General features: G+C 44.9%; 1 protein-coding gene across 3 annotated transcripts in view; it reads right to left on the bottom strand.

The window, feature by feature from the left end:
* The window catches only part of GCS2alpha (glucosidase 2 subunit alpha), a 42961-nt gene that overhangs the window by 17247 nt on the left and 12274 nt on the right, over positions 1-13440 (bottom strand). Inside the window, exons 6-15 of one of the 3 annotated variants that reach the window (XM_089557220.1) lie at positions 11046-11066; positions 10731-10961; positions 7790-7880; positions 6779-6875; positions 6170-6274; positions 5688-5763; positions 4449-4622; positions 3332-3496; positions 2279-2491; positions 985-1173 (exon numbers count right to left, since the gene is read on the bottom strand). In XM_089557220.1, the coding sequence (XP_089413346.1) occupies positions 985-1173; positions 2279-2491; positions 3332-3496; positions 4449-4622; positions 5688-5763; positions 6170-6274; positions 6779-6875; positions 7790-7880; positions 10731-10961; positions 11046-11066 (1362 nt within the window). The remainder of the gene's footprint in view (positions 1-984; positions 1174-2278; positions 2492-3331; positions 3497-4448; positions 4623-5687; positions 5764-6169; positions 6275-6778; positions 6876-7789; positions 7881-10730; positions 10962-11045; positions 11067-13440) is intronic. The other 2 variants (XM_089557218.1, XM_089557219.1) reach the window with 2 other exon arrangements.

The raw sequence follows: 13440 nt of genomic DNA, 5'->3' as shown, positions 1-13440 counted from the left end.
GTATGCCATTGGGTTCTCTTGACACCAAGGAATACAATAAGGGTGAAATTGTCTTCCTGCCTATCATAGAACTTAAGTTATAGAGTTTTGAAGTTGTCGCTTCAGAAATGAGAAGGAAAATGTGTATTCCTGTGTGTGAAGTGGCAGCTTCAGTACCCTATTACTCAAGTTCTATGAGAGCCAGGATGATAATTTTACCCTTATTGTATTCCTTGGTGTCAAGAGAACCCAATGGCATACATTTCAGCAAGTTTCCTGCAGCAAATTTTCTTGAAAACTCTCCGCAAAATACTTGCATAAAAATTGCATAAGTGCTCATGGAATTGTTTTACATGAAATTAAATGACATATCTAGAATCAGTGCACAAAAATACATGTGCCCTGAAAGTTTCATAACTATGACTAAATTAATAAAATTTTCTTTTCAAGACCAGTGTCCCCCCTTAACATGCTAGCTTCACTTCTGATCTTGAGGCATTTACTTCTCCCACGTGCAACAGAACCAGCAAAGTCGTCGTCTACATTCGATATGAACTTACATATGTGCTCCATTCGGTTCCCCCAAACAACGACAACCAGCATCATCTCTTGTGCGAGTGCCCTGTCTTCGTTAACGAAAGACATAAGCTGCGTTGTGCTCTGGACAGCCTTGATCCTTGCCCTTTCACAGAGGCCAAGATCCTCGGTCCGTGGCCACAACAGTAGACTGCCATCAAGGCTCACACGGCACTGTTTTGTTTTTTTCCGAGAGACTGCCTTGATTGATAGAACATGATTCTGTCTCTCGTTACTTCTCTCTTCCTTTTTTAATCCCCTCATTCCCTTCCCCAGCGCAGGGTAGCCAACCGGAAACCTTTCTGTTTAACATCCCTGCCTTTCTCCCTCTCTGTATCTCTCTCTCTTTCTCTTTAGATGCTAGGCCTGGAGATAAAGAAACCACTATCATCTTCTTCAACAAATGTAGTCACAGCGAAACACACTCACCAGGAACATGCCGTACATGTTGTGAATGTCGCGGTGCTCCCAGCCGCCCGTGTGCACGCAGTCCTTGTGCATGGTGACCTCGGGACCGTTGAACACCGACGGCTCGTTCATGTCGTTCCAGGTGTACAGGTGTTCCGTCGAGCCCTTGTATTGGTCCAGGGCAAACTTGCTGGCCCACCATTGGCGCACCTGTAGGAGGAACGCAAAACGGCTAGCTGACCTTCCAGAGAAGTATCCAAAATCAAAGGGAAGCCACTTGACTGCACGCCAAGCTGCTGCCTATCCATTGTGGCATCAAGGGTCAGCCAACACACTGAGGGCAACTCCACCCAATTTCTGCTCTCAGTAAAAACTGATTGTTTGGGTATTTGTGGCCATGTTGACGTTTGGCAGCAAAAGATGCACTCGTTACTGACAGAAATTGTGAACGCATTGGTAACACCCAAAAAGAACTCAGAGCGATAGCAATGATTATGATTATGATTTACTGGCCAGTTCCGTTGTGATAGGTGGACATGCACAATCTGTTGCAATCAGTGGCGTGCGGGGATTTCGCGCGCCATCTCTTGGCGATGTGGCGTACACCATCGCGCGCTCATAGTTCCGGTTTACGCCGTATGTCAGCGCCACTACGACTTGTCAAACGGACTTCGGTTGCTCGTACGCACAGGCGACAAGAACTGGCGACTCTAATTGTCACTTTCCTTAAATAGATCTTGCTGCCTGCTCTGTAGCGTACTCTGCGGTGCAAGGCGCTCACAAAAGGGCTCCTTTTATGATCTTCAACCCGAGCTCCTCTGATGTCACGGGGGAGTGCGCCCGGCTCTCAACCCAAGGGGCAAGGGTTCGAGTCCTGACTCGACCAATTTTTTCAGTACAACTCCTTTTCTTTTGTCAGAGGCACTACGTGATGGTAGTGGAAAGACATCACAACCCTGTAAACCAATGACGAATTGTGTAGCAACGTCATCACTGTTGTACTTTGTGATCACTGTGGGGCGTTTGAAATACCTAAGCTAGGTCATGTGGTTGTGACGTTACATCATCTCCGACCCAATGAAAATTTCTCACACCACCTGGGTTACTGAAGAATGTACGCTTTAATGTTATCTTGTTAAAACCGCCTTTACAAATGGAAATTTTTTTCCCCCAACATTCAGCTCAAACTCATGACGTCAATAACACACACACAAAAACAACTCTGATCACCATTTGGAGGTGAATGGCAGTCAGGCCTAGCCTCAGGGATCTAGACACAAAAAGCTGTCTTGGCGTCATGAGCCAGTTGGCTCACCTCTGGGTTGAGGAAGTCCAGGTAGGACGAAGAGCCCGGCCAGCACCAGCCCTCAAAGTCGCCGCCATCCTTGTTCTTCACGTAGTAGCCGTGCTCCGTGGCCTCCGAGTGGATGTGGTAGCCCGACTCGCGTTTGATGTGCGGGTCAATGATGGTGATCATGCGGCGGCCCTTGGCAGTCAGGTTGCGGATCATCTGCTCGGGCTGAGAGAACTGGAACACGAAAGAGAAGGACCATCAGCAGGATGGAGGGATTGATTCTACCACATTTGGTTTTGGTTTTGTGGGGTTTAACGTCCCAAAGCGACTAAGGCTATGAGGGACGCCGTAGTGAAGGGCTCCGGAAATTTCGACCACCTGGGGTTCTTTAACGTGCACTGACATCGCACAGCACACGGGCCTCTCGAATTTCTCCTCCAAAGAAATTCTAGCCGCCGCGGCCGGGATCGAACCCGCGTCTTTTGGGCCAGCAGCCGAGCACCATAGCCACTGAGCCACCGCGGCGGCCGATTCTACCACATTTAAGCACAAAGCTCTCATAGGTTATAAGGTGATCAAATTAAAAATAAAATGCAGAGAAGGGGGTAGAAGGGGGGGGGGGACTTTTTTTGCCAATGTATTTTCTTCTCCAAAATGCATGCTAGAGTCAACTTTATGCTCTGCGGCTGTGCACCACTGTGAAACAGACACTTTAGGTATTTGAGGAAAAAAAAAAAGCCAGACAGGGTTCTAATGTATTTAACTCGGAACACACTGGCGCAGGAAAAAGCACAGTCTTGATAAAATTGTTAACATTCAATAAATTTTAATTGTTATTTTGTGTTCAGCATCCATAGCCACAGAGTCCTCAAAGTATGCAGAAGCATTAGGCAGAAACCTGTACCCCCACAGGTTTTGCAAGAGAGACAGCACAATGTACTGTAGCCTTATGTATGCTGTGCATTAGAGACAACATTGGAGTACCAAAATGACAACACATGCTATTCTTAATGACAGACCAATATCCCTGAGTATGATTATGCTGAAGCTGATACAGTTAGAGGCCCCCATCACCTTGAATGGGTCCCAGGTGAAGTACTTCTTGCCGTCCGTGTGCTCAATGTCCAGCCACAGTGCGTCATACGGGAGGTTGTGTTCATCGAAACCGGCATCCACGCTACGTACGTCATCTTGGTCGTTGTAATTCCAGCGGCTCTGATGATACGCCACTGAGAAGAGCTGCATGCAAGGTGACAACCAAGATCAGTGATGGAGAAGAGGGAAAGAAGGGACAAAAATAATGCACAAGCAGCGAAAATCACCACAAAATGGCAAATATGTATGTACACACTCGCACATGCTACACATAACACCCAGGACTTAAGACAAGGCAAACTACAACAGCAGGCCTGTGCAAATATGAGAGTTTCAGCGACAGGATAATAATCATTGTAGAATAATCAATCACATTAGCGCAGCCTTTGCGACCTGCAACATCCAGTCAGGTCATTTCAAAAGCCACAATAACTACCTTCTCTATTAAAAAACTACCAGGTGCCATGGACGCAAAGTTATTGAATTCATTGCCTCCAACAATGTTTTTCATTTTGAGACCGCAAGATTATCACCTTAGCACAATTTGCAACATTTTTTTGTGGCTTAGCTCACAAGCCTCTTGACTGACGAGCCTCTTAATGACCAGTGACTTAGCAGGGGGCATCCAGTTCATCATCAAGAGCCCTGCTCTTCAAAGCAGTTGCCTCCACACAGCTGCAGAAAGAAGAAGGCCCTGTACAGAGGGCAAAACGCATGTCTAGAACACGCTCTGAGCGTGTTTCGGGCGTAACACGCGATAACTAGCGATTAGATTTGGTTAAAAATGGTCTGGATGTAAACATGGGCTGTTAAACTCATAGAATTTCATCGTAATTTTTTTGCCTTCTTGGTTGCAGCGGCTTTGAGAGCTCCGGAACACAGAGTTTGGTTGTTCTAGGCATGTGTTTTGCCCTCTGTACATGCCAGGTGCCCACAAGGGCGCCATCAGAAGAGGACACAGAACACAATTTCGAGAACACAGCTGTTACCCTGCTATCTTCTTTCCAGGAGAAAGGTCCAGCAAAAAGGTACGCTATTTTCTATGCTTGAGCGGACCACAAGAGCACGAAAAGCATTTAGCCACAGCCTTTCTCACCGGTGGCAGTGGTGTGGTGCCAGTGAGGGAGCGATACTGGCGCATGACGTCCTTGGGACCAGGTCCCATCAGGAAGAAGGTGTCGATGAGACCGTTCTCGGAGAACCAGTGGGTTTCCCGGTGGTTGGGCGGCGGACTGCGCTTCACAAAGTCCACTACCGATGACAGCACACCCTGAAGCACAAGACAACACAGAGCAATTCATTTAAAGCTTTAAAAAGCGCGGAGCAGCGAGTTGGGTGAAAACTGTTAGTACTACTAGCAGCAAGATGTCAAATGGGAAGAGAGCACAATTGCCCGATACACTATCACTGCATTTTTCTGCATGGAACCAATGTCCAAACGCTACTGGTGCATAACTTGTCATTTAAAGCATCACCTAACGGAAAAGATGGCCACCATTTTTTCAAGACAGGCTTCCATGCAACCAATTATAAGACTACTTGTGACATGGGTAAGTGTGAAACAGAAGATGGTCTGCGACAGCAAACACTTGCAGCTTCTGTGCTGGGTATGAAACAAGGCTCAGAGAAGACGAATCAATCTGCAGTTCATGGTTGCAGTGGTAAATACCACACAGCCACTCCACTCGTTTCATGATGTGGAAGCATAATTAATCAACTGCATTCCTGCTGTTTCTATTAGTGCAATTCTCACAGAAAAAACAGCTCTGAAAGATTAGAAAAGAAACATCCGTCTGGATGAGTTTACCATGCCAAGGCTTCTTTCCTGCAAGAGATAACAATAACTTATCTCAGAGAGCTAAATCAGCAAAGCAGAAGGCGCCTGAAGTTCACTGTGGTATTGGCCGTATACAAAGCTCCATTATAGGATAGTTTATCGTTAGGTTTGGTTTACAATGCACCTTAAGTCCACCTAGTACAGACTAACTGAGCAGCTGCAGTGAGCGAATTTGCATGCAGTGCTTCTGTTGTGTAAATAATGCGACATGGCTATCCTTAATTCACACCTGCTGCTCCAGTGAGCATAAACCAGAGGCACGAAGCCCAATTTTTACACTGCACTTTCAAGAAGTTGCGGGAGATAATCCGCTACATTTTAAATCAACAATGTTGCACCATGCAGTACACAACATGAACATGCTTACTGCAGCACTGATAATAAACAGTGTTAAAAACTCGTTTCCCAGATGGAACCAATTTTACATGCTAGGTCACAGTGGCACGCAACTTATTATGCTGTTTTAGCGAAGAAAACATTTCTTGAAGCCGTACTAACCTGCTTGGAGCTTGGCTCGATGTCCACCCATGTCTCAGCAGCATTCAGCCACAGCAATCCCACTGTCCTTGATTCACTACAAACATCAAACTCGATTATGACTTCAGTCATGCTTGCCAAACCCAATGCACAGCTTCATGGCCAATGTCCAATGTGATCACAATTCTCATTGCCAAAAAAAAAAAAGTATTTGACAGGAGGTAGGTACATGCAAAAATGAATACTTTTCATTGAGAAAAGTATTTCATAGAGCTATTAGCTTTCCCCTAAAGAACTGTACGGCACAGCCAATCCAACAATTAGGCAAAGACCAAAAAAACCAAACGAGTGGTAGGCACGCCAATATCCATCAATACCCATGACCTTTTATTTCCCTAAGAAGAGAGCAGTAAAATGTGCTGTCTTCGAGGCCTGACTCTTTGCAAAATCTGGCAAACTCACTCCCGTAGCGACTAGCACACGCAAACTGCAAGTGAACAAACCTGTGAGCCAGCATGAGAGGAACGCTGCCATACAGGGCCATGACGTTGTCAACCTCGTACTCAAACACGTCCAAGTTGTACATCCGGACTGGATCTGATGAGCCACTGCAATAGACGTGACAGTATTTTATGAGAACCAAAACATTCACCTCATACGTATATAAAGAAAGCAGAAAGGGTCTACACTGTCATTACTACCATGTCCCTAGGCACTACTGCAAGTCTGCTCCGAAATTCACTTTTGCCTCAAGAGACAAAGAGTGCACATGCAACTTCATTTTTTGTCACTGCAATTCACGTGTAGTAAAAAAAAAAAAAAGTAAAAGTTTTCACACAGCATGTCAACATATCAAACCTATTACTCACTCTTTTCCTGCAATCTGTCCCCAACAAATTAGTCTCTCCACGAGGGCGAAAAATTTCCCCAACCATAACAAATCACTGGAATGAATTCTAATTTGATTTACAAAACAGCACACATGATCCTGAGATTTCTCCTTTCATTTTGGGATAAGCAGCACAATAAATTACGTTAATCACATACACTAAATCTGGTGAATAAAGAGAAAAAAACCGCCTTAACAGAACCCAGAGTGATGCGGCACTTACACCGTGGAGCGAAGGGCAAAGGAGTCGGCGTGCTCGGGGAGCCCGTAGACGTGATCAAAGCCCTCAAACGTGAAGTCCATACCCACAGACATAGGACCTGTCACAAGAGAAATAAAAAATGTGCGACATGCAGTCTTGACACAAAGATGCCAAAGTTGTGAAGATGTGTGCAACCCTCAGAAGGCCCTCATGAATAAAAATATGCACAGCTGGTCCGACCAGGATCTGAACCATCAACTTTTCGATCGACTGCAAATACCTATGTGCTGCATTCAGAAGAGCTATACTCCATTTCATACATAGCAGTCAATGCCGCCAAAGCTAGCACACCTGTTCGCTCAGGCTAAGTCCACGCCCAGAAAGTAGTTCACTATACAACCAAAGCAAACACATGCATATTTCATTGCAAGATATATTAAGTGCAGTGATCGGCAACCTCCTGGACTTCGTTCTACCTCCCGATACATTTTCGCCCAGCGACTCAGACAGACTTCAAGTAAAAATGACATGTGGCTGTTCAATATGTGGCTGGTAGGGCAGAATAGCTCAGACTTCTTTTGTGCGCAAAGAGTAGTTCACACTCAGTGAAAATTATAGCCAGAGGGGCCGAACACCGAATGCCTCACAGTTTCAACCGAGATTCCCATTGTTCGCACTTTGTTTTATGCCGCTCTTTGTTTCCGTCGTAACACTTGCTTAGGTTTAGAGAAGAACAAATGATATGTGACGGAGTAATATGCTTTTGCAGGCGCACCACTTCCACAGCCTCCGCAGTGCAGACTGCTATGTATGAAATGGTGTTGTTGGTGGAGGACATGGAATGTAGATGAGCTTTTCAGACGGCACAGAGACACTATGATCAAGGCATCAAGTACACAATGGGTCTTGATGACAGTGAAGCTGTGCTCCTAAGCATATCAGGTTCAGTTCTTTCCCAGCCAGGATATAGGTTGTTTTATCCTGCACCACCAAATAAAAGGTGGCCCAGCATCTAAGAGAACAGGTCCGTACCGTGCTTCTTGCTGTCTTTGTGTCCCTTGAAAGTCTCCTCCCAAGCACCTTCCATGTCGGCATCCTCTTGGGGCTTGTCTTCTTTCTCAGCCTGCCAGCACACACACGCACAGCCAGAATATAGTTGCCAAAAAAAAAAAACAAGGAGAAAAAGAACTTTCCACTGCAATCAGCGGTGTGACGGCTACAACAACAATCAGTCATGCAGTGCCAGCAGGCCAGCAGAAGAAGGAGGGACTTGTCAAGAAAATTAAGGAAGAGCAAATAGCTGTTTAGGAAAGCATAAGCAACATGTATTTCTACAAGTTGGCATGCAATATTAAAATGCAGGGAGTGCTGGCGGAAGGCAATATGAAGTCAAGGTCATGGTTTCCCTGCCATTGCTCGTGAGCGTGGCTACTAATTCTGATCATGAGAGCTGAGCATTGTCAGATGGTGATGATGATTAGCAGATAGGAAAGCAATGCAGTCTGAGGGACCTTCAAAAACACTTTGGTAGAGGAAGCATTCTACTTCTGGGTGCAACCCACATCAGGTGGCAATCCATCATGAGATGATACAAGCTGACCTCTGCTACATGCAGCTCTGCACTGGGGGCACGATGTTCAGCGAGGGCCCTAAATGATCCACAGAGCTCCTGCGGGATGAACTGATGCTGGCTGTCGACACTTTTGGCGACCTGTCTTCCGGGGAGCAGTACACAGCGATGAGGTTGGTGGGAGCAGGGGGGCACCCGATGTCTGTGGCCATATGCCGAGAAACCCTCCATTTGAGTATTCTCGAAGAAAATCCTTACAATAGCACAATGACAGTTCCCCTATAGTGTAGTGTCTGCATCCATTTTTCCAAACAGTACACGCCAAAAACAAGTCGTATAATGTGCAGCTCAGAAATTCGCATGACATCAGCAACACTAGTCACCAAATGTGTGTGGAACACAATGCTAGTAAAACAATGTTTTATTTCGGCACTGTCTTTGCATGCAGCCCGAGAGATACCATATTTACTCGTGTAATGAACCCACATCTTATCCAGAAAAGTTGACGTTAATGTGGAGGGAGGGTCCATTACGCGGGAAAAAAAAAGTTTAGAATAATTTTTTTGCGGAAGCCGAAATTTCATATCACGCGCCTACCCGCCCACCCACTACCCCATTTGTCCGCCCGTTAACAAGAGCACACAGATATTAGTGTGGGCTTAAAAATAAATAAGAAAAAAGTGCCCTGCCCGCACCGTCTTACGACACAACGGGCTAACAAGAGCACACAGTCAGCAGCGTTCGTGTTGTCAGCGTTTAACATGCTTGCTGTATCACAGCGTAATCGGACGACTTCGTGATAGTCAACAGCACCGGCCAATCGCGGCGAGATAAAGCGAACACGCTAAACACCGGCACTGAAGGTCAGGTGTACGTTTTTTTTTTAGAGGTTAAAAAAAAAAACCTGTCCCAAGGCTACACGTGCATTACGCGAATGTTTAAGCATTAGCTGTGCTATGAGAGAGGCTAGGAATTTTCGCTCCCGATCTTGAAATCGCCAAGTCCCTTGAGTGTCTGAAAGGGGCCCAGAAACACAATTTTAGTCAACTGTTTTGCCCGTTGATCGCATACAGTGAGTTATAATGGTGCTATTAGCGTCGGTAATATCGCATACATTCCGTTTTTTAATATTTTAATGTCCTCCCAAAAACAACTTCATGGCTCTGATGGTGTCGCCACACAGTGGCGGGTTTTTAGCAGCGGATAAGACATCACCTGGCGCGAGCTTGATGATCGGACAAACAGTAAATATACTGCAAATTGTGTGAATAAATAGAGACATTTTGTCACCTGTCTGCGTTTTATATTAGATCAACAAAAACAACTTGTTTGTCTTAGATAAATGCCCTGCAAAGCAAGTAAAATAAAAATACACCACCAGGGGTGCTCTGGCATGGAAACGACGCTGCCAGTCTCAGCAAGAACGAGTTAGAGAGCAGGCAACCATGGAGTACAAACTTCCGCGACGTGCTCTGGCTGGCTGTTTTGATTGGTTGCGCCAGGTGCCGTCATTGGGAGAGCGAGATAGGAGTGGGAAGCCCCGCCAAAATCGACAGCGTTTTGTTTGCTTGTATTTTGAAATTTCTTCACTGAATAACTCCCGTTCCTGTGCATCGATTCCTGTAATTCTTTTTAAGTCAGCATCTGTGCGACATAAACAGCCCACCTGAAGTATAGTCGGTACCCCCCCAAGCAGTGTTTCGCAGCCCCTTGAAGGTACCACTTCCTCCATAGCATTTCAGTGTAGAGGATGCTTTAGAGCATCCGTTGCTCATTAGGCTTTTTAAGCATACACTGGTACAGGTGGGTGCCAATCAAGCCATTGCTGCTAGCGCTACTGTCAAGGGCACACAGAGTCTTAGCGCTCTCGTCAAAAGATAAACACGCTGTTGTCCATGATGTTGTCCGCATGTAGCACCTTGGCGTGCTGCCGAGGTCTGCCCTGTGGATGGCGTGAAACTGAGGAACGCACGAAGAAAAGCTAACGCTCAAAAAAAAAAAAAAATACCGACAAACGAAGGATGGGTGGGGGTCATTTTGTAAGTGGGTCTATTACGAGAGTAAATACAGTATAATATGCAGTTGAATTCTGAGTGTGCGAAATTACACAGTGCCACCAACCGACCTCACGAAATTTCGCTAAATCTCTTCCAAAGTCGCATTCCATACGCTTAAGATGAGGGGTGTACGGTTGTTAGTTCTTTATACTGGCACTAAGGCCAATACTGAAAGCTAGTTCATTCCTTCAGCAGCAAGGGTACTTTAATGCCAACAGTACCTTTCGAGGCAAAAATGAATTATGCCACAAGAAATTGCTCACAGTTCATAGTTGACTAAGAGGAAAGACTGCACGCATAGATTCTGCGCAAGTTCTGCGTGCACCCATCGACAACTGTGCCTCACCTCTTCGTCGCCTTTATTGTCAGTAGCCTCCACAGACTGTTCCGCAGTGCCTTTGTCAGCCTGATCATCCCCGTGTTTCTTGGCGTTTTCATCGGTATGCTCATCAGCTGCCTTGTCGGCATGCCCATCAGATTGCTCTTGCTTATTATGAGAGTGCGTAATTTCTGCTTCAGGTGCCTGGTCAAGCATCTCATCTGGTCGGTCACTGTCATGCGCTCTCATAACAGGAACCTGCCAATAAAAATTGACTCTTTCCATGTTAAACATGTGTTCACTGTGAGTTAAGTGTGAAGTCGGGACAAATTAAAAACTTACGGCTGAGTGATCGTCGTCATCCTAGAAGTGAGGGACAGAAATTTTGTTACGAAGGGGTGCATGAAAGTTAATAGAAGTTAATGGAAAGATTAACCACAGCAGTTAGTTGTCACACCCTTCAGACGGTACCACATCAAATTTATTGCATAAGCCTCTATGACACCACTGACCCATTTGTTTTAATTGGGCACAATAAGAGTCAAAATGAAACCGGAGCAAAGCATTGGTTCAAATTTTAATGCAAGTAAAATGCTAAAAAACAAGTCTAGGTTTTGCGCTAGTTTGCTGGTCAACATTAATCAAACAAACATCTACAGTTCCCACTGTACAATGCCTGCAGCAGTACACTGCTATCCTAGAGACAGATTACATCTACCAATGCTACCTGACACAGCACTCAAATTATGTTGCACTGTTAGTAGCCCTAGATAAGAATAAAATTAAATTGCATTAAATCTGGCGAGATGACAGTAGTTCCTGAAAACAGTGGTAATAAGAAAGTTCAGGTTTCAAGCACTGAGTCCAGCAACCACTTACTTTTATTCTACATTATCAGAAGCTACACTGTAAGGGGTGCTTTTTGCAAACTTGCGCAATAATAGTGCCCAAACAGCATGATTACACAGTGCTAATAAGTAACAAAAAAATTTAATTATTTTGTACTGGGGGTCCTTTTAATGCGTATCACATAAATTTAAGCTAAAATACCATGTCAGTAACAGGTGGCATTATAAAGGGGTTTTTGTAAGAGCTACTACTATGTATTTCAGGATCACTTAGTGCGTTGGTGCGTTGGGCAGAGTCGTGGAGCTTATCCATGCTACAAGCTGTCAGGATTTCTTCTAACAGTCCCAATAACTGCCAAGCAAGCCAAAATGCGTAATGACACATATAAACAACAGCTGGCCTTAAGATGCAACTACAACAGTTTGACAGTCAATATCGCACAGGCATTTATCCACTTTACAACTCACCTCTCTCAACTTAACAACCTCTCTAATCAACTCTATCTCAAATCAATTTAACATTCTTCACAAGCCTCAGATTCTTTACTTTTCCTGCCCTTTTGCAGAATTATTCACACCATATGTCTCACCTGCCCTCAACACATGCATACTCTCCCCCGCATGTGACAGCATCAGTTTCAGGCACTTGCAATTACCAACATAAAATGTCACCTGCCTAGCAATGCGCACCTCAATAGTATGAAATACCGGCCGCCTGCACAATATTGTAAAGTGTTGGCAAAAAGTCACTGAAAGGCTATCAGAACAAAGGTCTCAGTGGCACATCGCAGTAATCACAGAAAAGATTTATCAAGTAATGTTGTGCACTGTGCATACCAGAGGTGAGAGGAAAAAAGGTTTTCACAGACATATAAACTGTAGGTCTTCTGACGACAGTATAACAGCTTACTGGAACTGTAACAGCAGCAATGATTCCGAATTACTAAGAATTACAAGGATTAAGGATTACAAGATTTAAAAAGCAACTTTTTACGTAAAAAAAAAAAAGATGCAAATAAAAAACATAAATCAAGAACCAATTAGAAGTCTGCCAAACTGCCAAACCATATTTTGCACACAAAAAGCCATTGCGGTTTGGCTACTTCAGACGGGAGAAACTTATATTCAAGGTAAATATGTAGTTGGTGCACCAGTGACAGTGAATTTTGGTTCACCTCACATAGGACAACACTAAATTGCAAATACAATACAGGAAGTAGCAGCACACTGCAGCCATAACTAGTAGGATCCTTGCAAAAACATCATGTCTACACTTTACGTGCACAGAGAGAGCTTTCGAGATGCAGTGTACTGCTTGTAGTAAAAGAACAATCAGAAGCAAGTTAACCGACTAACCAACGAACTTTCACAGTCAGCTACTGCACTTAACTAACAAGCAGGAAAAGAAAGTTCTGGCATACTAACGTAGTCATCATATTCAGCTGAATCCTGGGGAGGAAAGGAAAGCAGATTGAAGTCTCAGATACATGACACAGAAGCAAGCCCTAAGTGAAACCATTCACCTACGAAGTGTACACCAAGTGCTGTGCCTTTTGTTAACATGCACAAATACATGCTACACATTCACAGGGGCCATGGCTATTTGTCATGCCACGTACCACATGCAGCACCAGCAGTGCAAACCCTATGAAGTGGTGCTTCCATTGGCAAAGCAGTACGGGACTGCCACACTCAATTGTGTAATTTGCATTTGCACTTGTGAGAAACTGATTGTACGCTATTAATACTACGCAGCACCAAATTACGGAGGGAGCTGCAAGTAGCCCTACTTATTCTAATGGCAGCTAAATGAGTGACTTGCGAGAACTGCTGAGAACACGCTGCCCACTGAGGCACGCGCTAACCATGTACTGAGCATTGCAGGCTAT

This window comes from Amblyomma mixtum, chromosome 8 (genome assembly GCF_055824585.1).
Source record: "Amblyomma mixtum isolate Tamu chromosome 8, ASM5582458v1, whole genome shotgun sequence".
NCBI lineage: Eukaryota > Metazoa > Arthropoda > Arachnida > Ixodida > Ixodidae > Amblyomma > Amblyomma mixtum.
Note: the sequence above shows the minus strand (reverse complement) of the source record. Positions and strands in the feature narration are given on the sequence as shown.